The 27,460-nt window shown below is 34.0% G+C and overlaps 1 protein-coding gene across 1 annotated transcript; it reads right to left on the minus strand.

The window, feature by feature from the left end:
- Positions 1–5,060: 5,060 nt before the first annotated feature.
- LOC128211297 (wings apart-like protein homolog) lies at positions 5,061–25,715 on the minus strand. The gene is made up of 19 exons (XM_052915957.1): positions 25,614–25,715; positions 22,502–24,053; positions 22,120–22,226; positions 21,669–21,806; positions 20,896–20,943; positions 20,233–20,460; positions 18,587–18,723; positions 17,866–17,977; positions 17,339–17,590; positions 16,448–16,559; positions 16,073–16,176; positions 15,384–15,460; positions 13,651–13,802; positions 13,131–13,246; positions 11,867–12,004; positions 10,919–11,144; positions 9,768–9,856; positions 9,141–9,236; positions 5,061–8,649 (listed from the first exon to the last, which is right to left on the minus strand). The coding sequence occupies exons 2-19, from the start codon at positions 24,021–24,023 to the stop codon at positions 8,587–8,589; spliced, it is 3,717 nt and encodes a 1,238-aa protein (XP_052771917.1). The 5' UTR covers positions 24,024–24,053; positions 25,614–25,715; the 3' UTR covers positions 5,061–8,586.
- Positions 25,716–27,460: the final 1,745 nt, after the last annotated feature.

The following is a 27,460-nucleotide window of genomic DNA, read 5'->3' on the forward strand; positions in this document are numbered from 1 at the left end:
TCGCGAGGGTTTATTGCGAAAGGGTATTAAGCCGCATTGATATATAGAAGAATTTGGTGGCTTCTTGCATAAACCCCACACTCGGGTTTACCTGTGACGGCTTGAAGGTTGATGTACCTGTACATATGCATTATGTACAAGTTTATACGTACACTATTCACTTTTCAATAGTGTATACATATATAATGCATTATGTACTAGTTTATACATACACTATGTATTATGTACTAATTTATACATACACTATGTATTATGTACTAGTTAATACATACACTATGTATTATGTACTAATTTATACATACACTATGTATTATGTACTAGTTAATATATACACTATGTATTATGTACTAGTGTATACATACATTATGTATTATGTACTAGTGTATACATATTACATACATTATGTAGTATGTACTAGTTTATGTATACATTATGATGTACTAGTTTATACATACATAAAGTTTTATGTACTAGTTTATACATACATAAAGTTTTATGTACTAGTTTATACATACATTATGTAGTATGTACTATTTTATGTATACATTTTGATGTACTAGATTATACAAACAATATGTATTATGTACTTGTTTGTGTATACACGATGTATTATGTACTAGTTTGTGTATACACGATGTATTATGTACTAGTTTATACATACATTATGTATTATGTACTAGTTTGTGTATACACGATGTATTATGTACTAGTTTATACATACATTTTGTATTATGCACTAGCTTGTGTATACACTATGTAGTATGTATTAGTTTGTGTATACACTTTGTAGTATGTACTAGTTTGTGTATACACTATGTATTATGCACTAGCTTGTGTATACACTATGTAGTATGTATTAGTTTGTGTATACACTTTGTAGTATGTACTAGTTTGTGTATACACTATGCATTATGTACTAACTTGTGTATACACTATGTAGTATGTATTAGTTTGTGTATACACTATGTATTATGTAGTAGTTTGTGTATACACTATGTAGTATGTACTAGTTTGTGTATACACTATGTAGTATGTACTAGTTTGTGTATACACTATGTAGTATGTATTAGTTTGTGTATACACTATGTAGTATGTATTAGTTTGTGTATACACTATGTATTATGTACTAGTTTGTGTATACACTATGTAGTATGTATTAGTTTGTGTATACACTATGTAGTATGTACTAGTTTGTGTATACACTATGTAGTATGTACTAGTTTTTGTAAACACTATGTATTATGTACTAGCTTGTATATTCACTATGTAGTATGTACTAGTTTGTGTATACACTATGTATTATGTACTAGTTTGTGCATACACTATGTAATATGTACTAGCTTGTGTATTCACTATGTATTATGTACTAGCTTGTGTATTCACTATGTATTATGTACTAGCTTGTGTTTTCACTATGTAATATGTACTAGCTTGTGTATTCACTATGTAATATGTACTAGCTTGTGTATTCACTATGTAATATGTACTAGCTTGTGTATTCACTATGTATTATGTACTAGTTTGTGTATACACTATGTATTATGTACTAGTTTGTGTATCGGTTGAGCCTAAATAATTCACACTCGCTGCCGAACCTACTCCGGAGTCCACCAACAAGGTACTGAGTTTTCAAAATGCTAAATAGTGATGTCAATCCAACACGTATCCGAGTTAAAACATTATTGACACTGTCCATGTATTAAATGCATTTCTACTATAAATGGCAATGTCCTATTAAATTGTTTCCGAACTTCAAGACTGAGTCTTAGGTGAAAGAAACGCGGTAGATTAAACGTATTGTAAAGGGGAGAGAAATGTTTGAAATATGAAGTATCTTCGCCCCCGTGTTTCATTTCTGCTGCGTATTGATATCAGAGAAAACATTTTCCAAGTCTCAAGCTGTTCTGGATGTAGATGATTATCACAATAAAATGGTTTTCGTTCCGTATAATACGTCAATTTATCAATGACAAGGAAACAAAACACCGCAATATGTTACACGGTATATGGATATACATACGATCTGACAGATTGAGTGCTTTGGGAAGCTGAGGATATGGAAATATAGGAGAAATATAGAAGAAATATATGACAATTCAGATTTACAGGAAAAGAGAATCATTCACTGATTTCTTTGCAAATATACATATTGTACATAAGGAAAACAAATAGAGGGGCGAATCCAGGATTTGAAGTTAAAGGGGGCGCAAATTAAGGGCTTAACCTTTGGACTTGCGTGCCTCCCTCAGAAAAACTAAATTTATTTGGTTTAATGTTTTGAAATTGGGTTTGGGAAGATTTTTTTTAACAATTTCTATTCCGAAATGGTGTATTTTGGGCTAATTTTATTACTTTTTTTTCTCCTTAATTAATATTGAAAAAGTAAACTTGCACGATTTAAAGGGGGCGGGGCGGGTGCACCCCGGAAGCGCCCCCACCAGGAGCCGCTAGTGAAATAGGTCTTGTAATTGTCTTTAATATGTTTTATTCCCACCGAATTTAATTTGAATATTTTTTTAGCATACGACAAGATGATGATTGTATTGGCTGTTATTGTTGCCATAGATATATCAAACTAAGCACCAGCATTTGCCTTGTATTATTTCTCGTCCATTAGTCCGCATTTAGACGTTAATTTTGAACGAAATACCTGCGATGGCCACTCAGGTAATCTGTTCCAATCTTCATACTTATTGTGGACCGATATTATAATAACTAAACTTCACAACAAAAATTGGATTCGACGTGTAAATTAACAAGAAAACCTGCATAAAAGGACATATACTGTGAAATAAAAAAAACCCCTCTGAATTAGGTGTCATTTTGTTCCTGTTCTATTACCTAAAGTCGCGTACCTCCTCCATCAAGAACGTCCTTTTTGAAAATAATAAAATTATGTTCTCTTGATCGGTCATGTTTGTTTCAGATTTTTTTTTTATTAAATATGCATAGTTGACCTCTTCTATTACCCAAAGTGGCGTACCTTCTCCACCAGTAACGTCCTTTTGAAACTCATTTGTTTCTCCTGATCAATCATAATTGGGTTCAGAAAAAATAATTTAAACCTGCATAGTTGACTTGTTAAAAATGGCTTAACTCTTACTGAGTTAAGCCAGAGTTCTTCTCTGGCAACGTGTACCACAACTTCATGCGAATATCTTCGACAGATTTTGATCTATGGCCAATGATGTTGCACCAGGTTTAGTTTGAACACATTAGACGGCACCAAGTTTCGTTCGAATATCTTGGACGAGTTTTGAGCTATAGCAAAGATTAAAGACTTTACACCAAGTTTCGTTCGAATATCTTGGACGAGTTTTGAGCTATAGCAAAGATTAAAGACTTTACACCAAGTTTCGTTCGAATATCTTGGACGAGTTTTGAGCTATAGCAAAGATTAAAGACTTTACACCAAGTTTCGTTCGTATATCTTGGACGAGTTTTGAGCTATAGCAAAGATTAAAGACTTTGCACCAAGTTTCGTTCGAATATCTTGGACGAGTTTTGAGCTATAGCAAAGATTTAAGACTTTACACGAAATTTCATTCGAATATCTTGGATGGGTTTTGAGCTATGGTCTAGGTTAACGTTTTGCACCAAGTTTCATGCCAATATCTTTGACCCTTTTTGAATGTTCATGGTGAAATATAATGCACAACGCCGACAACGAGAACGACATCAATGCTATGGCAATACCTCGATTTGTTTTCTACGAAAAACAGACGAGGTAAAATTGCATCAAGACATGTGATTTGCAACATTTGCCAACGGTTTACCCATTAATGCTTAGTTCCGACCTTTCAATCAAACCGATCATTATTGACCAATAAAGAAGGCAGTAACTATCATAGATTTAAATAGAAGCTAAACAAGGAACCTAACAGATGACAATATTTTCGAATATTTATGGTGTTTTTCTCCCTTTTTGCCGAGGATTACCAATAACCTTAACTTTTCATGTAATTTATCATGTTAAAATACTGGTTATTTACCTTGCTTCAATTCGATTTACTGCCCTTGGTGATATTGCAGTTATCTCTCTTTTTCTTACAAGATGTTAACAGACTGTTACAGTATTTATTTAAAAACACACACTTTCAATTCCAAAGAATGGGGGAAACATATTATTTTGCCCAGTCCGTCAGTCCAACCATCCGTTAGAACGTCACACTTCGTTCCCGTTCAATAACTTGAGAACGCTAAGACCAAGGTACTTCATATTTTGTAATTGCTTTTGAGATCAAAATGTCATTTTGGACCCAGGGACTTTATACTTGGTATGCAAGTTCGTCACGACAAGTACATGGACCCTATTGAATAAAAGATCATTAGATCAAAGGTCAAGGTCGCGGTGACCTTCAGCAGAAAAACGATATGTTGGCGGTGACCTTAAGCTGAAAAATGCCAGTTGGTCATGACTAGAAGATGACCCATATTGGTTTTGAGATATGCAGGTCAAGGTCAAGGTGATTTTGAGGTTAAAAAAACGGTTTCCGCTCAATAATTTTAGAAACTTGCACCCAGGATCTTCATACTTGGTATGCCAGTTTGTCATGACTAGTTGATGGCCCCTATTGATTTTGTGATCAGTAGGTCAACAGCTCAAGGTCAAGGTAACATTGGGGTAAAAAATGGTTTTCCGTTGAAAAACTCAAGGACGCTTGAACCAAGAAACTTGGTATGCCAGTTGGTCATAATCAGTAGATGACCTCTGTTGATTATGAGGTAGGTCAAGGTCACAATGACCTTCCCGTTAAAACAATTTGTTGTTCACCAGTCTATCTAAAGAACACTTGGTCCCATGTACTTCATACTTGGTATGCAGGTTGGTGATGACCAGTAGATACCCATATGTCAGTTCGTCTCCAGTCCAAAAAGTACAAATGTCATGTTCATCATTGATTATTTCTCACCTACGACCTCACAACGGGGGAGACAGGCGCTTTTTCAAAACAGCAATCTCTAATTGTAGTCTAAGGGGGGGGGGGGGAGGGGGCACATCCACAGTTGATGGCAAATGGGTGAATCAAACCGGTAAATATAAAAATCAAGACAATTGCTGTACAGAAAATCATTTATTCATAATCAACGTTTCAACTTCCTTTCTACTTCGATAAGCTTCGCTAGATTCAAGTTCTTCTGACTGTGGTTGACTCACATTCATTGCATTTGCACCAATTGCATTTCAGTCCAATACAAAATACTTGCAATAATGGTTTAACCATGATTTTTTTACCATTCACATATATTTATCACCATTCAATTTGTACGAGAGCCATTAAAAATAGAGAGCCTTTAAAAGAGAGCCATTAAAAATACTCGTAAGACTTTCTTGATAATTTTGAACAAACCTAGTCACCCCATTTTGATGTTACAGCCCCTTAAAAATATCTACATCAAGCAAAATCCATGTATAAAATAAATTTTGCGCTTTTAGAGAAATCAATCTGTGATATTTATAAATATAATTATTTCCTACATTTAATGTGTTATGTACAGTGTCTATGTATATTATCTTTAATGGCCCTAGTACCATAATAATTTAACCACTGAATATACATGAATTAAAAATTAATATATTACAGACAAAATGAAAGTTACTTTTTTGTTTTATCCAAAAGACAATTACCTACAAGCAAGGTACTACTGAATATTCTGTTTAGCTTATTCACGTTGCAATATAACTAAGATGTTTACAAAGAAATAATAGAAAAAATTATGTATTGATGTGATGTATCAAGTACTGTTTATTTTCTTGAGCTATTAACATAACCTACAGCATTATTTCATTAAACAATGGAAACAGAAAAGCGGATCACAATTAGTCTCTTAAATCATAGATAAATTCAAATATTGGGATTCAAGTCAATGTTTTAACATTGAAACATCTGTGATTCAAATAATTACCTTAACATTGTAACAACTATGATTCAAATATTTAACATTGTAACATCTGTGATTCAAACATTTAACATTGAAACATCTGTGATTTAAATATTTAACAATTAAACATCAGTGATTCAAGTATTTATCGATGAAACATCTCTACTTTCATATAATTACCGTAACATTGTAACAACTATGATTCAAATATTTAACATTGAAACATCTGTGATTCAAATATTTAACATTGAAACATCTGTGATTCAAATCATTTAAAAAAATGAAACTACATATTGTAACATGTGTAGACAAATTAAACAAGAACTAAGTCAAAATGCATTAAATATTATTATGGGGTAATTGCCAGAATGTGACAAATCAGAATTATATTTGATGTCACTCTGTAATTTCAGCATAAACCCAGTAATTATTATGACAAAAAACATGTGCAAATAAAATTTAATTGTGGGAAAATAAACACTTATTATTACGTATTTACACTTTATTCATGTATGTGAAGTCGTCAGCAAAAACTAGTCTAGCGGAGGTATTATGTTAACTCCAAAAATTGAAATCTAACCAAATGATGGGATTATAAAACAAACTTAAAACAAGGTGAAAAAGTGAAGATTCTTTTCAAACAAAAATGAAGCTATGAATGATATGGAGGCTTTATACCTAGCAAATTGAACATGTGATTTTTTTTCCTCCGCTGGACTCATTTTTACTGGTGATGTCACGTATGATTTTACAAACAATTTATTCATAACTCTAAGAGCACTAGTTAACAAATGTCAGTCAGCAGCCAACAAAAACAAAACCAAACTATGTAAATTATCTACAATCATATCGCTACAACTTACAAACACAAAAAACAATCTAATGAATAATGAGAATAAGTCTATAAACAAATAATACATAATAAGTTACCTAAGTTGAAAACAAAGGGGGGAACTCATTTTTTTTTGTTCATATAAATCCATCATTATATGTTATTTTCTGCATGCAAATTTTCAGAACCGTTTTCTAGGGACAGAGGGTAATCTTTTTGGAGTTCAAGTGAATAATTATTCATCTAATTACAGGCCAGTTTTGTTCAAATAAAATTGATTTTAAATCAAATTAAAAAATCTCAATATAAACAATTAACGTCACCAGAAGTAAGAACACATTTTAAGGAAACAATTTTACGACATTTAAAGGGTGGCATTTAATAGTTAAAAAATTATTAATGAATCAAATGAACTTATTGCATCACATCTGATTTAATATGCAATTTAATTATGAATTAAAAGGGACTCATTCACTTTTTATATAGAAGGACGGTTCAACAACATATCTTTAATTTCATGTGAAATGAGAACAAAATTCATTGATAAAAATCATCATGTTGTCATTTATTAACAAATGACAGGAAATGGTCTATTTTGCCAAAAAGGATGAGTAACGATATTGAAAATTGAATGACTTTAGCTCTGGATTAAAAAAAAGTTCTGATCAAATAAGTATCAGCCCACTGCTGTTTGGTGTTTGTTCATATAAAAAGAAAGTGAAATAACCAAATTATATGTATTTAAAATTTCATATTTCAAACTAAAATCTGTGGATGAGTCCCTCTAACTGTACACTAAGTGCAAAATACTAACCAGATAATCATTTAACATTGAACATTGCATTTGTGAAAGGAAATTAAAACCTTCAAAGTAACTGTACAAATTAATTATTTACAGCACAAAATACATAATAATACATAACAAACAAAGACCCTGCCTTTATGCTTATTGATTTATCAAACATGCTCGCGGAAAAACATATCATTCACAAAAAACAACTCTTACAGTTTATCAGTTCATAAGACAAACATTTATACAGGTCACATTGACACAAAAAAAATAATTTGACTTTGTAATAAATATAGTCTGAGATATCAACAAAAATCATTTGGAACATATTTAAGAAGGAAGAACTTGTTCAACATGATGTTTACAAATGGAATCTACATTACTGGAAAAGGTGCGAACTTAGAAAAGGCAAAGCAAATCGTATTCAACTTCTTAATGTTTCAAATCTTTGTTACACTCACTCAATCAGACTATGATCACTGCCAGCTTTTAATATTTTATAAATGTTATCAATATAACTTAACAAAACCTACCACATTAAAAGAAAACCTTCATTTCTCATGTATTTCCTATTTAACCTTAAGCTGAGTCATGTCACACTCACTTTTTATCTCAAGTTTTGTCTTAAACAATTATTTACTTTATCTCATGCCTTCTCTCCATATCTCATGAGTTTTATATAATAATGGACTATTCTCCTGATCTTTTTCTGATTGTTATAGCGTTCCTGATTTATTTCATGTTGTTTATGCTTTGTTTCTTCCTCTTATCTTATGAGGTTTATTTATACCTGCTTCTCACTTATCTCATGATGTTTTTTTATACAAATGATACATTATCTCATCTTTATCTCTTGTCAACTGTTAAAAATACACTTCACTTATCTCACTTATGTTTATTTATACAAATGATACATTATCGCATCTTAAACTCTTGCCGACCGTTGAAACTACTCATCACTTATCTCACTTATGTTTATTATACAAATGATTCATTATCTCATCTTGATCTCTTGCTGACTGTAAAAAAAAACTACCAATAACTTATCTCAAGGTGTTTATACATCATCTCACACTTTATCTCATTTCTCAAGGATCTCAATCACTTTTTGAATGGATTTTCCTCCTGCCGATTCTGTACCACTCTGAAATTAAACAAGAGGAAAATAGAAATGATTATTCAACTAGTCAATTAACTAGACAATTTGTAACATTCATTTAGGTTGTTTCAAAATAAAAGAATCTTTCCTGTACGTGAAAACATTTAGTAAAATAATTGTGTAGTTAAAGATGTACTGGTACATAAAATGTGAAACATCTGTAAGAGGAAAGGGCCTTATTAAAGTACTAACACAAAACTCATTTGTCTGTCAAAATATTTAGATTTACTAAATTTTATGTCATAAGAAAAGCCTTAATTAAATATGAAGACCTATCTTTAGATATCATTTATATTGCCACAATCGAAAAAGAGTTTCAGATTAGTACAAATCACGATTGTTTAAATCGTGACCATAACTATCCAGGCGAAACTATGGAGTGTTTAATGCAGCAATTGGCGGTATCAACAATTTTTTTTTAAAACAACATGTTTATTGTGTCTTAATGTTTTTACTATAATACAACCCACACTTACTGTAAGGTTCATAAATCCGAGAAACTTCTTCAGCATGAAGATCATCCCCTCAAAGTTGTTATCAGGCAGCTGACCGCGAACAGATTCCTTGTACTCCTGATTATTATAACATACAAAAAAGTGACTATATACTTCAGTAAACTTTCACTCGACATGTAAAAGATGGTCCAAACAATTAACAATTGCTGTTTGTTCAAGGAGACAAAATCAAAACATTTTAGCACATTTTCTGTCTCATATCTTTCTTCGAAGAGTATAAACAAGCAAAATTTAGTGTGTAACTTTCAAACATTTCATATGAGCCGCATCGCCGGATTTTGGGCCTTCAGACATGCATTTCATATGAATATTTTATTTGGTACTTGAAATAAATGACATTTCAGGAAGTAATACTGAAAATTTCATGATATCACTAAGTTGTGTAAGATACACTTAAAAAACCGAGGCGCATTTGAATATTGAATTGATATCACGCACATGACATCATTACGAAAGCCACGCACATGACATCATTACAAAAGTCACGCACATGGCATCATTACGAAAGTACATATTATTATAATTAAATAGTTTCTGTTTATTTTCTTTCATATGTGTTATGTTTTATTTTGCACCAATAACCGTTACCTGATTATCCTGTATAAGGCATCCCACCAAAAGAGCTACATACGCTGCTACGATACTGTTCTCCATGTGTTTACCAGCTTTGTGGAGAGCTGAAAAAACATACAATTTAAATAACAATTGTGCCATGGAGCCAATGCTAGTCTTGTTTTTCAGCCAAACAAGAAATATAACTCAAGAGGTATTTAAGCCAGAGTTATGGCCCTTGCTACACTTGTGTGAATTGTCTTCTGCAACCTGTGTATGAAGTTTTGCATATATGAGTTTGATACCTTTTAAAATGATATCAAAGGTAACAATTTTTGCCTGATGACAACACTTACAACAACATCAAAATTTATAAAATTTCCTGGACTTTTTTCTGAAAAAAAATTGACGAAAATACATCAATTTAAAAATAATATTACTGTTCATCACTTTTTCTTGCAGAATACTTGTTCATTAGATGGACTTTATTTCAACATGTCAAAGGCATAGTTAATTTATTGACAGTCATCAAATTCAGATTTCAGAGCAAAAACCTAAATCCTACAACACTACATAACATGAATTTTGAAAATTATAAAATGCCTGGTTATGTAACTTCATACAAACCAGAAACAGCTTTAAATATTTTAATGACTGCAAGGACAAACCATGATCAATCAATACAGGTTATTGGCTAATAATTATCTTTTGATTTCTTTATTCAAGAACTTCTGTTGCCTGCTAACAGATGCAACATTATTATGCATACTAATTTTTAGTTTCATTCTTTTGATGAAATTTGAAAGTTTTATGACAAAAGTAATCTAGAAAATGATAAAATTTCTACAGCATAGCAATGTTTTTTTTTTACTTAATTTAGAAATTTAGGACAATATGTAATAGGAATCAAATATAATTAGAATAAAACCTACATTTACAGCCAATGAAATTGTAGAAAGGCAATCATTAAGTACTAGACTTAATCATTTACAATTTCATCTTTCGCAGGTTTTTAAAGGCCCACCTACTGCCACTCATTCGCTACACACTCCCTGCATCAGATTGTGTTGTCAATGTATCAGACAATGAAGTTAGTTTTGATTTTAAATCAGTTAGTTGACCTGAAATAAAATCTTACTGATTAAGATTTTAATTCATGTCATCTAACTATTACTTAGGTCAAGTACCTTTTGTGAATGTCTCTTCATCATCCAGATCTTTTTCCTTTCCATCCTCCATGGATTTTCCCGGCCCTTCTTTGCCTGCGGATTTTTTCCCAGAGTTAATAATCCACTCCATTCCTGAGTCCGACTCTTGCCATTCTCCGCTCTTGTTAGGAGATGCTTTCTCTGGAGTTTTCGGGTCATCTGCTTCCTCCAGATGTTGGGCTGCTTCTTCTCTCTTTTTGAACACCTGTGAAAGGAGGAGATGGAAATTGGAATACTATTTTTTTTATTTAAATCAATAAAGGTTTAGCATGTTTATCAAAGCTTTTGTTTACTGTAATTTAAAATCATTACCTTAATTATTACTTTGAACATTTCTACTACAAAATTCAAGTAACAATGTCACAATTGATTGACACACATTCGGAACTCCTTTGCCATTTTCCATTGAAAACAATTTGTATGTATGCCAGTACATCAGTAGAAGTAGTTTGTAAAATTTCAAGTGTTTTAATGTGCATTTTGTATTACTTAGTTAAAATTGATTGCCAGTGAAGTGTATTACTGCATAAATAATTCAGATTCCCAAGAGTAAAGTCAATTTAAATGCTAAATTGAAATAACTATGCGATCATCCTGCAGCGTAGACAAATGTCAATATTTCTGACACAGTAAACCGTCCATATACATCCAAGGTTGTTTTCGATGGAAAATGGTTGAGGAGTTCCAAATGATTTGACACATTCTATAACATCTGTTCTAAACAAATATAATTTGTGCTATTTCTACCAGAAGGTTTCAAATCCTTCTTTATTTAATGACACTCAATGCTTTCTGGAATTAACTCCACTAATTAATATTTGAAACAATAGAGTTAGCTTTAATGCCATCTTATCAAAGCAAATTTTACCACAGAGAAAGAAAAGTTTTCATAAGAAATGTCCTTATTTTGTAACCAAAACTGCTCACCTCTACTAGAGACAAGTAAGCCAGCATCTTGCCCCCTTGTTCTACTGCCTGCTCATACATTCCTTGTGTTTCCATGGTGAGAAGGCTACTTCTGTTGGCTTCGCTATGTTCAACCAGGTTGATGAGCAGGCCCAGGCTCTGGAAATAGGGAATCATGGACATTGTATTTTGTTATATAATGGAAATTTCAATCGAGAAATAATGGACATTGCAACTGGGATATCATAGACATTTCAATGATTTATAATAAAAATTTCATTTTGGAAATATTGCATATTTTAATTGATATATAATGCATTTTTTTTTTTTGGGGGGGGGGGGGAAATAATGGATATTTCAACTGATATATATTACGGAAATCACCATTGGGAACTTATGGACATTGAAAATGGGGTATTATTGACATTCAATTGATATATAATGGAAATTGCAATTGAGAAATAATGGACATTGCAATTGGGATATCATTTGACAATTCTTTGGTATATAAAGGAAATAGCAACGGAGCAATAATGGAAATTGCAATTGATCAAGGAACTTTCACTTGAGAATATCACTGAGTATGGAAAACAACACTTTGCACAGATTCTTGTAATATAAGTGTGTTTGTCTGAAATAATATTATAGGCCAAAGGATAAAAACAAGCTTTCAGTCCTGCTTTTTACCACATAATTGCATTGTATTTGCCACTAATTTCACACTTTTTTGTTAAAAAATGGTATAAAAGTAGCATTGGAACTGAATAAAAGAACTAGTGCATGAAACAAATAATGGCTACCAAAGAGCCATGAACTATTCAAGGGAAAATTCAATCTTATAATGGACTTTGCTCCCTTCCCCACAAGGGTACCAAATAACACTAACCACTCAATCAAAATATCACTCATAAATACTGGTTGTCTACCTTAAACTAATTTGAGTTACTGCCCTTAGTAAAAGTAGAGTAATCTTTCTTTTTCAGGAGTACGGGTATTAGCTTTAAAAAAAAAATATGGTTAAAATAAAGGATAAACATTTCTGACAGTAGAGTATGGTGAAAATCTTATTGTTTCCTTCTGAAGTCAGCGATAATCAATTATGATTTTGTAATATATGGTTAAAGATCTTTTTTATGAAAAATATTTGGTATGATTCGATGCATAAATAATATTTTTTTAAATGTACTAACTACCTTTAATAGGTTTATAACATTTTAGAGTTGGCTATCCATTGCTTATATCTGCTTCTTCACCTGACTAAAATTAATATAAAAATATTCCTTACCAGGACATAAAGATCAAATCTCAGGTCCACAGGAACATGTTGTGGGGACTGTAGGATATACAGTAACACTGTCTCTATAGCTACAGGCTGCTCCCCAATCTTTATACACCCTACATCTGTAACAAAAACAATGTGAATGTTTATTCTTTGTACAGTTATATTTGTCGGATGGAACCAAGGAAAAACCATCTCAATAGGTACAGGCTGATCCAAAAATCTTGATACACCCTACATCTGTAATAAAATCAAGGTGATTGTTTATTCTTTGTACTTAGTAATATTTGTCAGAAGGAATTGCTGGGAAATGCCATGTTTTTTGTTTGTTTTGTTTTTAATTTTAGTAAAGTATGAAAGAATTTTAAGCATTTTTCTTTCAAAGAATACAAAACTACATGTGCTTATGAGATAATTAGTACTATAATTTATTAAATGATTTAAAGGAATCAAACAGTCATAGATGATAGAAAATATCAGTTAAACATTTTTCTTTTAAAAAGCAATTTAAAAACATTTCTCGTACCATTATCATGGGTAAGGTTAAGTAGAACCCGGAGTATGGCCAAGGCGCAACTGTATATGACCCAGCCAAACGATTCCTTGTCCACCTTGCTGCTTGATTTCTCCTCTTTCAAGGGGTAGATAGAGAGACATTGACGACATACTTTCAGAGACCTGTAATACAGCAGAAAAGCAGTTAGAAACATACAGATTTACATCGCTATTCAAAGATTTTGTCCGCTTGTTCAACTTTAAGTGTGGAATTTTGTCCACTTATTCAACTTTAAGTGTGAAATTTTGTCCACTTATTCAACTTTAAGTGTGGAATTTTGTCCACTTATTCAACATTTAGTGTGGGGAATTTGTCGGCTATTCAACATTCAGTGTGGGGATTTTGTCCACTTATTCAACATTCAGTGTGGGGAATTTTGTCCACTTATTCAACATTAAGTGTGGGAATTTTGTCTGCTTATTCAACATTCAGAGTGGGGATTTTGTCCACTTATTCAACATTCAGTGTGGGGATTTTGTCCACTTATTCAACATTAAGTGTGGGGATTTTGTCCGCTTATTCAACATTAAGTGTGGGGATTTTGTCCGCTTATTCAACATTAAGTGTGGGAATTTTGTCCACTTATTCAACATTAAGTGTGGGGATTTTGTCCGCTTATTCAACATTAAGTGTGGGAATTTTGTCCACTTATTCAACATTCAGTGTGGGATTTTGTCCACTTATTCAACATTAAGTGTGGGAATTTTGTCCACTTATTCAACATTAAGTGTGGGAATTTTGTCCACTTATTCAACATTAAGTGTGGGGGATTTTGTCCAATTATTCAACATTAAGTGTGGGGGATTTTGTCCGCTTATTCAACATTCAGTGTGGGAATTTTGTCCACTTATTCAACATTCAGTGTGGGGGATTTTGTCCACTTATTCAACATTAAGTGTGGGGATTTTGTCCGCTTATTCAACATTAAGTGTGGGGATTTTGTCTGCTTATTCAACATTAAGTGTGGGGATTTTGTCCGCTTATTCAACATTAAGTGTGGGGATTTTGTCCGCTTATTCAACATTAAGTGTGGGGATTTTGTCCGCTTATTCAACATTAAGTGTGGGAATTTTGTCCGCTTATTCAACATTAACTGTGGGGATTTTGTCCGCTTATTCAACATTCAGTGTGGGGATTTTGTCCGCTTATTCAACATTCAGTGTGGGGATTTTGTCCACTTATTCAACATTAAGTGTGGGAATTTTGTCCACTTGTTCAACATTCAGTGTGGGAATTTTGTCCACTGTTCAACATTCAGTGTGGGAATTTTGTCCACTTATTCAACATTAAGTGTGGGAATTTTGTCCACTTATTCAACATTCAGTGTGGGATTTTGTCCACTTATTCAACATTCAGTGTGGGATTTTGTCCTCTTATTCAACATTTGAAGTGGGGATTTTGTCCGCTTATTGCACATTTAAAGTGGGGATTTTGTCCTCTTATTCAACATTTAAAGTGGGGATTTTTTGCGCTTATTGAACATTTAGTGGGGATTTTGTCTGCTTATTGAACATTTAAAGTGGGGTTTTCCCCCCACTTATTCAACAATTAAAGTGGGGATTTTGTCGCTTAATAAACATTCATTGTGGGGATTTTGTCTGCTTATTCAACGTTTCGTTTAGGAATTTTGCGCTCTTACTAAACATTTAGTGTGGGGAATTTTGTCCTTCATTTGTATATATTTATGTGGAAGCCACACTTACCTGACCAGGGATGGTATTAACACTGAGTCTTTGTATGATATTAGGTAGTTCTGGTTATCTGCATTCATGTAAGTCACCTGGAACACAGATTGTTTTCAACAGCTTGCAATGGAAAACATTCATTGATTTTAAATGTTATATATACATTTGAACTCAGAATACATAGAATTATCATACTGGTTCAATTTTCATTCTTTTGATGTTTAAACCAATCTTTTGGAATCATGAAGGATTAAGGATTGTTTTTCCTTATTTTCTTTTTTTTTAATTTAACAATGCATTCTACCTATCTAGTTTATTAAATATACTGAAAAATATCATATGCGAAAAATATTAAATTAATATCTTTTAATGACTAAATATTTGGAATAAAGTTCCCTAAACTGAATGGCAGCGCCTAGAATTTTTCTAGTAAAAGTCAACATGACCTTTATTTTTACATCAACAGGGGTCATAAATCTACCACAAAGAAAACAAATGTGTATACCGAATTTGAAGACTTAACATCAATTTATTAAAATGTTATTGACAAGAAATGAAAGTTTAATGAAGCTGATGCGGTGGATGGACATTGATCTGAAATAAAAGTATAAGGCTGGACAGATTCTCTTCCTGTGACGCGCACACAACCCAAGCTATGCAAAAATGGATGCACCAACAAATAAATGACACCTGAAGCCCAAACTCACATTTTCAACGACCCGTAAGCATCTGTCAACTTTCTTCAGGTTCTCAATATTGCTGTTAGTAAGAACGCTGACCTCGTTACCCACCGCCTCAATACATGAACACACTGAAAATGGAAAGATTACATTAATTAAAAATATTTTATTTTACAATTATTAATCTTTATCTTAACTGTAAAAAAAATTGGACAGGGATGAGATACTGATGAAACACTGATGATATTAAAGTTATTTTTCATTTGTATCAAAATAAATTATTTCGATGACTTATTTCCATCTGGAGTTATAAATTTGCACCTTTCACCAAAGAGGTCATAAGATCTGCACAGGAGGTAAATTATCCTGAAGATGAGAGTTATTAATCACATGATAAATGACCTGTATCTACGATATGGTCGAGGGCCCCCAATGTCCTCAGCTCCTCTTTGAACCACTCTCCTGCCCGCCGGGAAGTCAAGCTTAACAAGGACTCCATAGCCAAATTACCCGTCTAAAAACATAAAAAATAGTTGACACCATATAACATGTGCATTTGTCAGATATACTGATGGCTATTCCATTTAAGAATATACAACCCGCCACAGGAAGGATAAATACAAAAATTCTACAGAGGGAAGGTTTTTATGGGTTTTATGTTTAAATGGGAAAGCCCTTATGGCCAAGCATCTAGAAGATAATTTGTACATGGACAAAATTAATGAAATATTATAAATTGGTGTTTGTATCTTTAGTATTAAAATAAGTGCTACAAAAAAATCAGTTTTCATTATGTCATTGAGAGGCACTCAACATGTATCTCACCAAGAGGCACTCAACATCTATCTCACCAAGAGGCACTCAACATCTATCTCACCGAGAGGCACTCGACATCTAACTCACAGAGAGGCACTCAACATCTTACTCACCGAGAGTCACTCGACATCTAACTCACCGAGAGGCACTCAACATCTATCTCACCGAGAGGCACTCGACATCTAACTCACTGAGAGGCACTCAACATCTTACTCACCGAGAGTCACTCAACATCTAACTCACCGAGAGGCACTCAACATCTAACTCACCAAGAGTCACTCAACATCTAACTCACCAAGAGTCACTCAACATCTAACTCACTGAGAGGCACTCAACATCTTACTCACCAAGAGTCACTCAACATCTAACTCACCAAGAGGCACTCAACATCTAACTCACTGAGAGGCACTCAACATCTAACTCACCAAGAGGCACTCAACATCTGACTCACCGAGAGGCACTCAACATCTGACTCACCGAGAGGCACTCTACATCTATCTCCTGTTTCGATCCTGATTGTTGCAGGAAATCTCGATACACCTCCAAAACACGATCTTTATTCCGCTTTAATGCACGCTCTGCTGCGGGACTGAGCGTGGTGACCATGTCCTCCTGTTGATCGACTCCCAGTAGCCGGAGCATAAGGTTAAGGCTTTCTTGTTCGAGGTCCATGTTCAGTCGATCTCGACTCAGCATAAACATCAGCGTAGATGTACACAGTGCTAAGCTCTGTAAAATAGGATGAATGAAATGGGTTTGATTTAATAACACAACCTTCTATTGCTTAAAAAAGTTATTGACAAGGGTCAAAAATTTGTACTGTACATTCAGTAAAGACTCAAGCATGCAATGAAGTGACATATTTTAAGATTTCACACTGCATAAAACGTTTTTTACAGCAACGGAGATAATATTTCACACCATCCAATAATCTTAGACAAAATTTAAATCAAATATTACCTCATTATATAGTGATATTATATGATATTTAAACTAGAACTCACAGGGTCACTGGCAGCGTCCTGAAGACAGCCAAATATCTTGGCTACAGTGCCATGAGCTCGCAGATGCATTCGGAATGCAGGAATTGTTGATTTCTGGGCAAGACCAATACAGCTGAAAAGTAAACAAAACTTTTATTAACAAGACTGCTTTAGTTTTGTTTTTGTTATTCAGAGATGAAGCTTGATTCACGTTATGTGTTTTTTATTTCTATAGTTTATACAGAGAAACTCGACCTCAGGTCAAATTAGGGGTAAATTTATCTGTTAAGGGAGATTTTTTGTTCAAAGTAAACCACTAGGTTGATTTCTGGGATTCCTTGAACATGATTTAGTTTAAGATACATACAACACATTGCCTTCTAATACTCCTTATATCTCTACATGCAAGTATTATCAGTGCCCCAGCTAGACCTACATATCAGGGTGCGACACCCTGCTTTGCCCTTTTGTTGACAAAGTCAAGATAACAGCTAAGGTATTCATACAAACAATTAGTATTGAAAGTAATAACAAAACATACACAATAAGAATTGAACATTGACCCCTGCAAGTGCCCCCATTAAGGCTCATTCAATGCGCATGAAAAGTGCCCTTTCTGACCTAGCACCCTGCCCTTTTCAAATCCTGGCTGGAGACCTGCAGTGTTCAATGTCATCAGCAACATTTTCATACAATGTGTCTTAATAATTAAGACACAATGAATATACAAAACTACTCTTACCTAAGGCACCTTGTAGACATTGGCTCCACAGACTCTATCCCTGCCAACAAATACTCGATATCGTCGTCAAACTCCTGAGTTTCACCATGCTCCTGACACTCATGTGCTTCTTTCACATTCTTAACAACTGTGAACAGCTGAAATAACAGGAAATGCTCATTGTTTATCTGGTGATTATTTTGCTTAAAGATGCACTCTTACTTCCAAATAAACAGTTCCACAATTAATACAACTGTTAATAAACCGAAAAGGGTGACTAAATATCGAAAACAATGGTTCTTAGGCCAAAAAAAAGAATAATGTTTGGTTAGGGTTTCATCCTTTTCAAAAACAGGTAGGGTAGGTAGGCTTTTTATTTTTTTATTAGGCTTCATATAAGAATATCATTTTCATCATTGGAGAATGGTGTTAAAGTTATCTTCTGTATAAGCATTTAAGGTTTAAACTACATATTGAAAAGCAATTAAAAAAAAAAAGATTTTTTTTATTTTTTCATTTTTTTTTCAAACTGACTATAAAAACGGTAGGGTCGGCGCCTATTCAGTAGGTAGGGTCGGGTAACCCGAACCAAATGTATCTTTTTTTAGGCCTTATAAAGGATATCGCATTTTATTCGAAAGAAAGGTGCCAAAAAGACGGTATTACTAAATGTACCTTATGAGACTATCGTTGATCTCTGTAAATCTTTTAGGACAAACCTGTCATTTAATATTTGTGGATTTTCACCTACTAAATTCATGGTTACAATCTCGTTATCAGTAATTGATATTTTTCATAAACGCATTAGGAAGTACTCAAGGTTTATCACTCAAAATTTATGTTGTTATATTGATTATTAATTATTTTTCAATAAGAGAATCACTTTAATCAACAAGGGAGCCCAGCCTGCTGGTCAAGGGCCAATCAAAAATGCATGATTTCTGAGTGATAACAGTCAAAGGTTTTCATAACTTTGGTGAAAATAGCAGCACTAGAAAAACAGATAAAGAAAAACAAGAGAGCTGTAAGGCAACACCAATGCATATCTTATTTTTTTCTGTCAAGAAAGGGGCATAACAATTCTTATTTAATAATGAGTTTCGGTTCCTGACAATATCAAGGGCCTTGCAGTATACGTGCCTTTTGTCACTGGCAACATAGGTGCCAACTCCTCTGTTCCATTTAAATATCTTGAACTTTTTTTGGAGTTATGGCCAAGGTTTAAGTTTTTGCCCACCAACAACAGGGATATGATTGACCTGGCAGCTGGAGGGCTGAAACCATTTGGGCCATGGGTTCTTGGGGTACTTTTGGGGTCAAAAGCACACTGCCGTAGAAAAAAAACTGGCTTTTTAGAAGCTCTTTTAAGGGTTTTTCTGACTTTAAATTTGAAGCAAACTGGGATATTAACTCTAACAAAAGCACACTAGTAACTTTTTTTATCAGCTAAAATCAATTTTTTTATTTATTTATTATTTTTTTTTTTTTTTTTGGGGGGGGTCCCTGGGGCTATTAGATCCGCGGAATTCCGCGAATCCGCGGACAAATCACATCCCTGAACAATGAAACTATGGATATGATACTACATGAATTGTTTCTTCAAAAATTAGACCATTTCTAGAACTGGTATCATATGTTTAACCATTTACAACTTTGAACCCACTTACATCTTTGTGTTCCTTGCTAACATGCACTGATGTGTAGGCATCGTCATCTTCATGTCTCTGCCAGTGTACAGCCCTTGTCAGGCGGGGCATTTCAGGCTGGGCTCGAGCCGGCATGCTGGAGGCCTTCTTCATCGCTGGCTTCAATTTAGGGGGCTCTGGAGGGGCTGGTGGGGCCATGTCAGAGAGTACAGGCCTCAGAGTAGGAACTGCAGAGACTGGGCCAATTCCCTGTGGGTCAGAAGTCAGAAAATTTCACAAGTCTAACTATACATAGCACATTATTTAAATATAGAAAAACTAACAATATTTATTCATCATGAAAAGAACAGAATGCTAAAACATCAACATGAACTTTCCTTTTGAGCAATGCTTTGACTAATGCTTGAGTCTGAAAGGATATCACAGTGATTTGGCACATTTGAGGCCTCAAGTCTCGCTCAAAGTATTATGAAGGGATCATATATTTTGTATCCAATAAGTCTAGCATAGACTAAAAACTTCTTTCATCAAACAGAGCTTTACCTAGTTATTGCGAGTACCTGGATTTTTTTTAATTCGAAGCTATTTTAATCTATGAATTAATAACCAGGCTCATATAATGTAAGTATTATTTTCAAGATGGATTTGTTTACAGGTGGACAAAACCTATTCTGAGTTTGTTACCTCTTCCTCTTCATCCTGCCAGGATCTCACATTGTACACGGCCGCAGCCTGAAAGATACACGTACAAATGTTCACAAAGGTACTTACATTGTTTATATATGTGGCTGTTGTATACAGATGTATCCTTAAAGAAACATGTTCACAAAGATTCAATTTGTTATTTAGATTCAATTTGTTATTTAGGCCTGAAAAAGGATCATGCCATAATTTGCATATAATTGTTATCGATGTTCCATAGTTTGATTGATACAGTATTTTCTAGGGCACAATTTGCATAAAACGTGCATATTCATTCACCAGTTACATCATGATCTGATAGCATTAAAGATATTGATGATACACATGTGGTAGGGAAGCATTATTCCTTAATATTTCTAAGCTAAAATGGGCACAAAGTAATGCTTGGGACTTTCAGATAGTTGCTCCAGGCCCATGGTAGTGATAAGTTGGGAGTCCCAAGGGATGCATTCAAGCAGAAAATACAAATATTGTGCCAAAAATTTCATATATTGTAACATATAATTTAATGTTATTGCTTGAAATTATACAACATTGAGCCCAAGAGCAAATCTGAAAATTCTAATTTGATTATGTAAAAACTGAAAGAACCCAGGGCTGGTATTCAATATTGGTCTTAATTGGATTTAAGAACGATGTAGCTAATTGGATTACTTGTTATTAATAACTGACCAATAGAGTGAATGACGTCAATGATGTGTGACTATAAGATTACCTTACATTGAATACAACCCTGATTATTTGTTTGAAAATACCTTTTTCGGACTAGAAAAGATCTTCTTCTGTGCCCCAGGCTTTGTGTTAGCTTTTGAGCCTCGAGCCCGGAATATTTTCCTCTCAGCAGGCGGTGTCTTTAGTGTCTTGGCTTTCTTTGCCTGTGGCTCTTGGAATTCCTAAAAATCAAAAGGACATCGTAAAAGGATGTTACATACATATACAGGTGGAAGTAACTATGTATGTTTATACTTTATACTGTTTTTTAGCTTTTTTATCAAGACAGCTGAAAGATGGTATGTACCACTTTCGAGTCTGTTTCCTAGGTAGTAACCTTTACTGCATTTAACATTGAAATGTTTGTTAAAACAACATTCAGTTCTTATGCTCTAAGTGACATTCAAAAATTTGTGACATTCTTGATATGTCAACCTCATCTTCCAGACAAATAGTTTCATAAAACAAAGATGGTATAAAGTTCCCTTATGTTACCTGAGAGGATGGCTCAATGTCTGCTTCTTGGCCTTCACTAGTTGTGGACTTCTGTGAGCTGTCTATATCACTTTCATCTCCCACAACTTGTAACACAGGGGCTGCCTCTGTAATATGGGGTCATAGATTAGAAACATGTGCATGTTACATTCTCAGTACACGATAAGTGTTAATCTAATATTGAATAAATGCTATGAAATAATTTAACAAAAGTTTGTTCTATTTTACATGATGATGAATTCAATGGACACTGTAAAAACACATAAATATGAAAAACGGTATATAAGTAAAACAGATTGCATGTTTTTCAAGTTTCATGAGCAAAGTACATCTAAGCACAGAAAGTAGAAATCAGAAGTATTTACTCAGTAATAATCTTTACCTTGACTACTATCCTGTGTCTCCATTGCACTTTCTGACTCTTGGGAACTCTCTTCTATCACTTCTTGAAAACTTAGTGTCTCTCCATTCTGTTGACTGTTCACTGTGCTTTCACTTTCAGTGGCAATAGATTCTGGACTCTCTGTCTCTGCTTTAGGCTCAGTAACTGACTCCTCTCCGGGCTCATCTTTGATTTCTTGTTCTTGCTCTTCTGCCACTGCGTTGGGGTCCATGAACCCTTTGTTACGAGATCGGAAAATTCTGTGGTACTTTCTTGGAGGCGCGCTTTTCAAAGTCTTAACAATATTATCAACATCGACAGGGTCAGGATTTATTGGAGGAGGGTCAATAATTCTTACAGTTTTTGTAACTCTACCACTTCGAGTTGTATACTCCTGTGATATTGGCTGGCTTTCTTCGGTTGAGGGAATAGCAAAAGGAGATTCACCATTTTCTGTTTCCATAGGTCCCAGGGAGTCTTTGCTTTCTTCATCATCTTCATCTAAGTCAAACGGATCTTTTTCAGGAGATTTAGGTCTCCCTCTTGTCATTTTTCTCTTGGACTTTGCTATATCTTTAACATTGTCTTTGAAATACTTTGTTTGTGTATTAGACTGTTTCAGCTCCTGATCACCTTTTGGAGAACACACAACAATCAGCGTAGTACCTGAATCATGTTTTAACACATTTTTATGTACAACTTTGCTGTTTGACAGACTCCCGACTGGATCTCTGGGCTTTATATTTTCTGTAAACTTTGAATAAACCTCAGGGTTCAAATACTGACTTCTAAACCTTACAGTGATCTCTTCCCCTGCAGCATTTGTGACATTTCGATGAGATTCCCGATTTTTTGGTCTATTGAAAATGCTCTCTTCTTTTAAAACCAAGGTATCATCCGGGACTGGAGGCTGTGAGCTTGAAGATCCATCATCATGCTCAATGTACAAATCATCATCTAAATCATCCACCTCTATTGGTTCAATTGGCTCTGAGCTGGAGCTTGTTGTAGGCGTTCCTTGAGATGAATTTGTGGAATGAAAATCTTTGCTCTGCTTTTCAGTTTTTATAAACCTCTCCATCTTTGGTTGAGTAATGTCTGGTGATCCCTTTTTAATCTGCCTTCCAGCACTTTTGCTGTATGGACGAATATTTGATTTCTTAACAGTAAATTCTCCTCCAAAATTGTCATCATCCCAATCAGTCTTAAATGGCTTCTTTGCAGCTGATGTGATTCGAACTGCTGGTTGCATAACCACTGTCCTAGGTGGCAATTTAGCAAGCTTTTTCTTCGGGGATCTGTCTCCGTCAAACTCAAAGCTGAATGGATCATCACTTTCTTCTTCTATGGTCGACTTTCTTTCAGAGAGCTCATCTTCTGCTCGTGGTTTAACATATGAAACATTCCCCCATTTGGCCTGTTTTGGTTTCGCGAAGACATCATCAAATGCCTTACTGGCAGCTGTATCTTGCTGTGCAGATTTGCCATAGGTTCTACCTCCATACCGTTTTACATCTGCCATATTTCAGCTATAATGCATATCACTGTAATACTGAAAAAAATGTTTCTTCCAATTATGTCAGACTTTATAGAATGTGAACAACTGGGCATCAGACAAGAATTAAGAAAAAATACAGTATAACTATGTTTTAAGGTAAACTCAAACTCAGGTTATATATCAGATATATTGATTTGATTTGAATTGAACTTATAATTCCCTTGGATTTACGAAACTGAATCCTTAGACCTTAACATTAATCAAAAAGTTAAAGCTGCACTCTCACAGATTGACCATTTTGTTAACTTTTTTTTATTTTTTGTTTTGGAATTAACCAATCTTTGCAGAAATATCTGGAAAACAGTGGAGACTGGTGACAAAACATAAGATCGCAGATTTTATAACTTACCTGCGAAAATTAGAGTTTTGTGTCTAAAAGCCTTGTTAACACGTAGTCCAAATCATTGTACATTGACAGATTTTTTTAATGATTTTTGATATGGCAAATCCTTCACGTACAAATGGTTTTGTACCAAAAGAGGGTAGTTGTTCCGATCGGGATTCTGGGTTAAAGCATCTTGTGTCCATAAAATATCATAAAAACAAGAAATATTACTAGATAATGTTATTTTATATTTGTTCCGTACACAAAAAATAAATATCCAATGAATAATTATGTGTTTGATGGGGTTTTCTTCATTTCATTCCATCAAAACATAACGCAAGGCAGCAGTTTACAGTTTTACAACAATCTGAGCACTTCGGTTATGGCCGAGTTGTTACGATTGTATTTATGAGGTCTATCACGCAGCTTGTCGTAGGTGGCCGAGTTATTACGATTGGGTCGAGTTGTTCCGCTTGGCATAATTGTTGTCTGTGTCAGTCAAGTTTCCTTTTATTGGAAAGGTAGATCATGTGTTTAATGCTTGTTTTGTGCAATATAGCTTTGTACTTAGATGGTAAAATATAAATATAAACCTTTATTATCCATTTCAAACATAAAATACTTCACTCAATACAATTTCAATATTTTTCAAACCCACCCAGTTTTAGCACAAACCCGTTTAGACGTTAGGGATTGAAAGAATCCTGTATAACATGTCTATTATTTAAGACTAGTTAACACATTAAAAAAAGAGTTTTTCGGGCTAGAACATCAGTTTTCGAATGTGTATATTAATAATTGCTAGGCGAACCTTTGTCAGCAATCTTATATCACTAGTTCTCAGATAAGACACAAAAATAAGATCATTCTAAGACAAAAAGTAAATGAGTTGTCAAAACGTTCAATTTGTGAGAGTGCAGCTGTAACAAAGCAACTACAGATTTTGCATGAATTTTTAAACCAAATTTTGTGTTTCTCGTTTAAACTCATTGATAACGTTTGAGTAAAGTCATCAACATTAAACACTTCTTTGAACTGATTTTGTGTTTGATTCAAATGACCGATCGCAATCGTTTTGATAATGAGACGCAGCTCTAAGCCGATTGCTTTCTTTTTCAACACAAGATATAGAAAACAAAATTTCGTAATTAGAGAGAAAATGTTGCAGTTCTGAGACATTGATCGAATAAACCTGTCAGTCAAAACAAATACTTAAGCAATTTTCTTACCAGAATGTATGTCGAATACCTTGTAAGATTCAAATCGCAGACAGTATTTCAAGTTTTTAATGTAAACAAAAAACTTTTGTACTGTAGGGCGCCATCTTGGCCGATAGTGAAAATGGACAATGCGCATGCGTGAAACGCAAAAATAGACGAAGCTGGGTGCTGAATAAAAGGCTTTGTTTCGAATTTTCCAAGGGAGAGAAATCAAATGCACCATGAAACAGAGAAACGAGGTAGTGTTGTTTCCACTTAGACCATAAGTATTTAATTTTTAAAGTAAACGTTTCCCAGTCCATAGAGCTAATGAATCCGAAATAAATCAATACGCAATAGTTTCATACTGGTTGCTGTATAGTTTTTTTTTAATTATCTATGATTAACCGATGCATTACTGAAGAGTACTTACATGTACTGTGCCTTATAAACATGAGCTTTAATAGTTGTAATAAATCGCAATATGAAAACTGTGCAGTTAAATATCCCGCCAGAATTATCAGTGTTTAAGATAACTAATTCTAAAAAGTGTCTTATGCTTTGAGGAAATAACACTACCAAATTTGCCATTGGATTAAGGTAAACTTCATATTATTATACATGTATATATGTTAAGGTTCGACGGGGTCAGGCTTAAACTTTAGCACAATTTGTAACTTCGTGGAGAAAGTTACTTTGAATATTATCAAGGATATATTCAGTAAATTAACTTATACCTACCTTTGAATATCCCTAGTCGTGGCTGCAGTATGTGTTTACAATCTGGGACTAAGATGGTCTCTAATTATTGGTCCCAGGGGTTGTATTCAATATACCGCCTAAGTTAATCTTACGGTCATTCATCATTGACTACATTCACAATATTGATCTGTTATTAATAAGAAGTAATCCGATAAGCTACATCGTTCTCCAATTTAGACCAACATTGTATACCAACCAAGGTAATATTTTGAGCTTTTTGCGGAGCAGCTGACATTATAACGCAGGTAAAACAAGTAACATATACAGTAGGAGTTTTTCTTTAAAAGTGTCCTCTTACAGACGTTAGAAGCCGTTTCGCTAATACGAACACCAATTTTTTCCGAGGCGAAGCTGACTTATACGTCGATAAGTGTATTGCATATATCAGTGAGCAAAAAAGGCATTAATAAATAAATAAAACTGATTTATAAATATATAAATGTATTTTTTTTCCCGAAGGATAAACATTAGATAATTATCATGGTCTTTCTGAATACAATGTTTCGCTAGTGGGATTACTCGAAATTCTCGCGCACGGTCCACTTACAACCGTAAGAAGACACTTTTTCAATAGCTCTGCTGGGGGGGGGGGGGGGGGGGTAAAGTCGTATAATAGACGTTTTTACATGGGACCATAGGTTGCAGTATCAGTCAGTGAAGGTGACTTGAATGTTTATGGGGGAGGGGGTATATTAAATATGTAAAAAGAAGGTATCTTAGACTTTTTTCAACACTTGCCCAATATAAACAAAATTTTACTTATGAAAACAAAAGGAATGGGTACACACCTTCGTTTGCATTGAAGAGCTTGGATACACAAACGCTTTTGCGAAAATCGTATTTATAATAATGTACTGGTTTCGTCAAATTCAAGTTGTTCTTCAAAATATATAAATAGGTGCATTTTTCATGTTTCAGAAATATTTATTAGTTTTGTTGTGCTGCGGCGTAAGTACTATACAAACAGTTATATTTGCATGCACCAGAATGTTCTTAAGGCGGGTAAGCAACGAAGTGTACTTGAAATGCTAGCTGATCTTAAAATATGCACAAGTTCGATTCGGGAGAAGAGCTCCTGGCACCACCGTTTGCACAACATTAAAACAAAATCGTAG

This window comes from Mya arenaria, chromosome 2, assembly GCF_026914265.1.
Source record: "Mya arenaria isolate MELC-2E11 chromosome 2, ASM2691426v1".
In the NCBI taxonomy this organism is placed as follows: domain Eukaryota; kingdom Metazoa; phylum Mollusca; class Bivalvia; order Myida; family Myidae; genus Mya; species Mya arenaria.

Coding starts and splice junctions, on each gene's coding strand:
- LOC128211297 (XM_052915957.1), bottom strand. CDS start 24,023: ATGGCAGATGTAAAACGGTATGGAGGTAGAACCTATGGCAAATCTGCA. Junction 21,807..22,119: donor ACATTGAGCCATCCTCTCAG/GTAACATAAGGG, acceptor TTTGATTTTTAG/GAATTCCAAGAGCCACAGGC. Junction 13,247..13,650: donor TAACCTTACCCATGATAATG/GTACGAGAAATG, acceptor TTTTTGTTACAG/ATGTAGGGTGTATAAAGATT.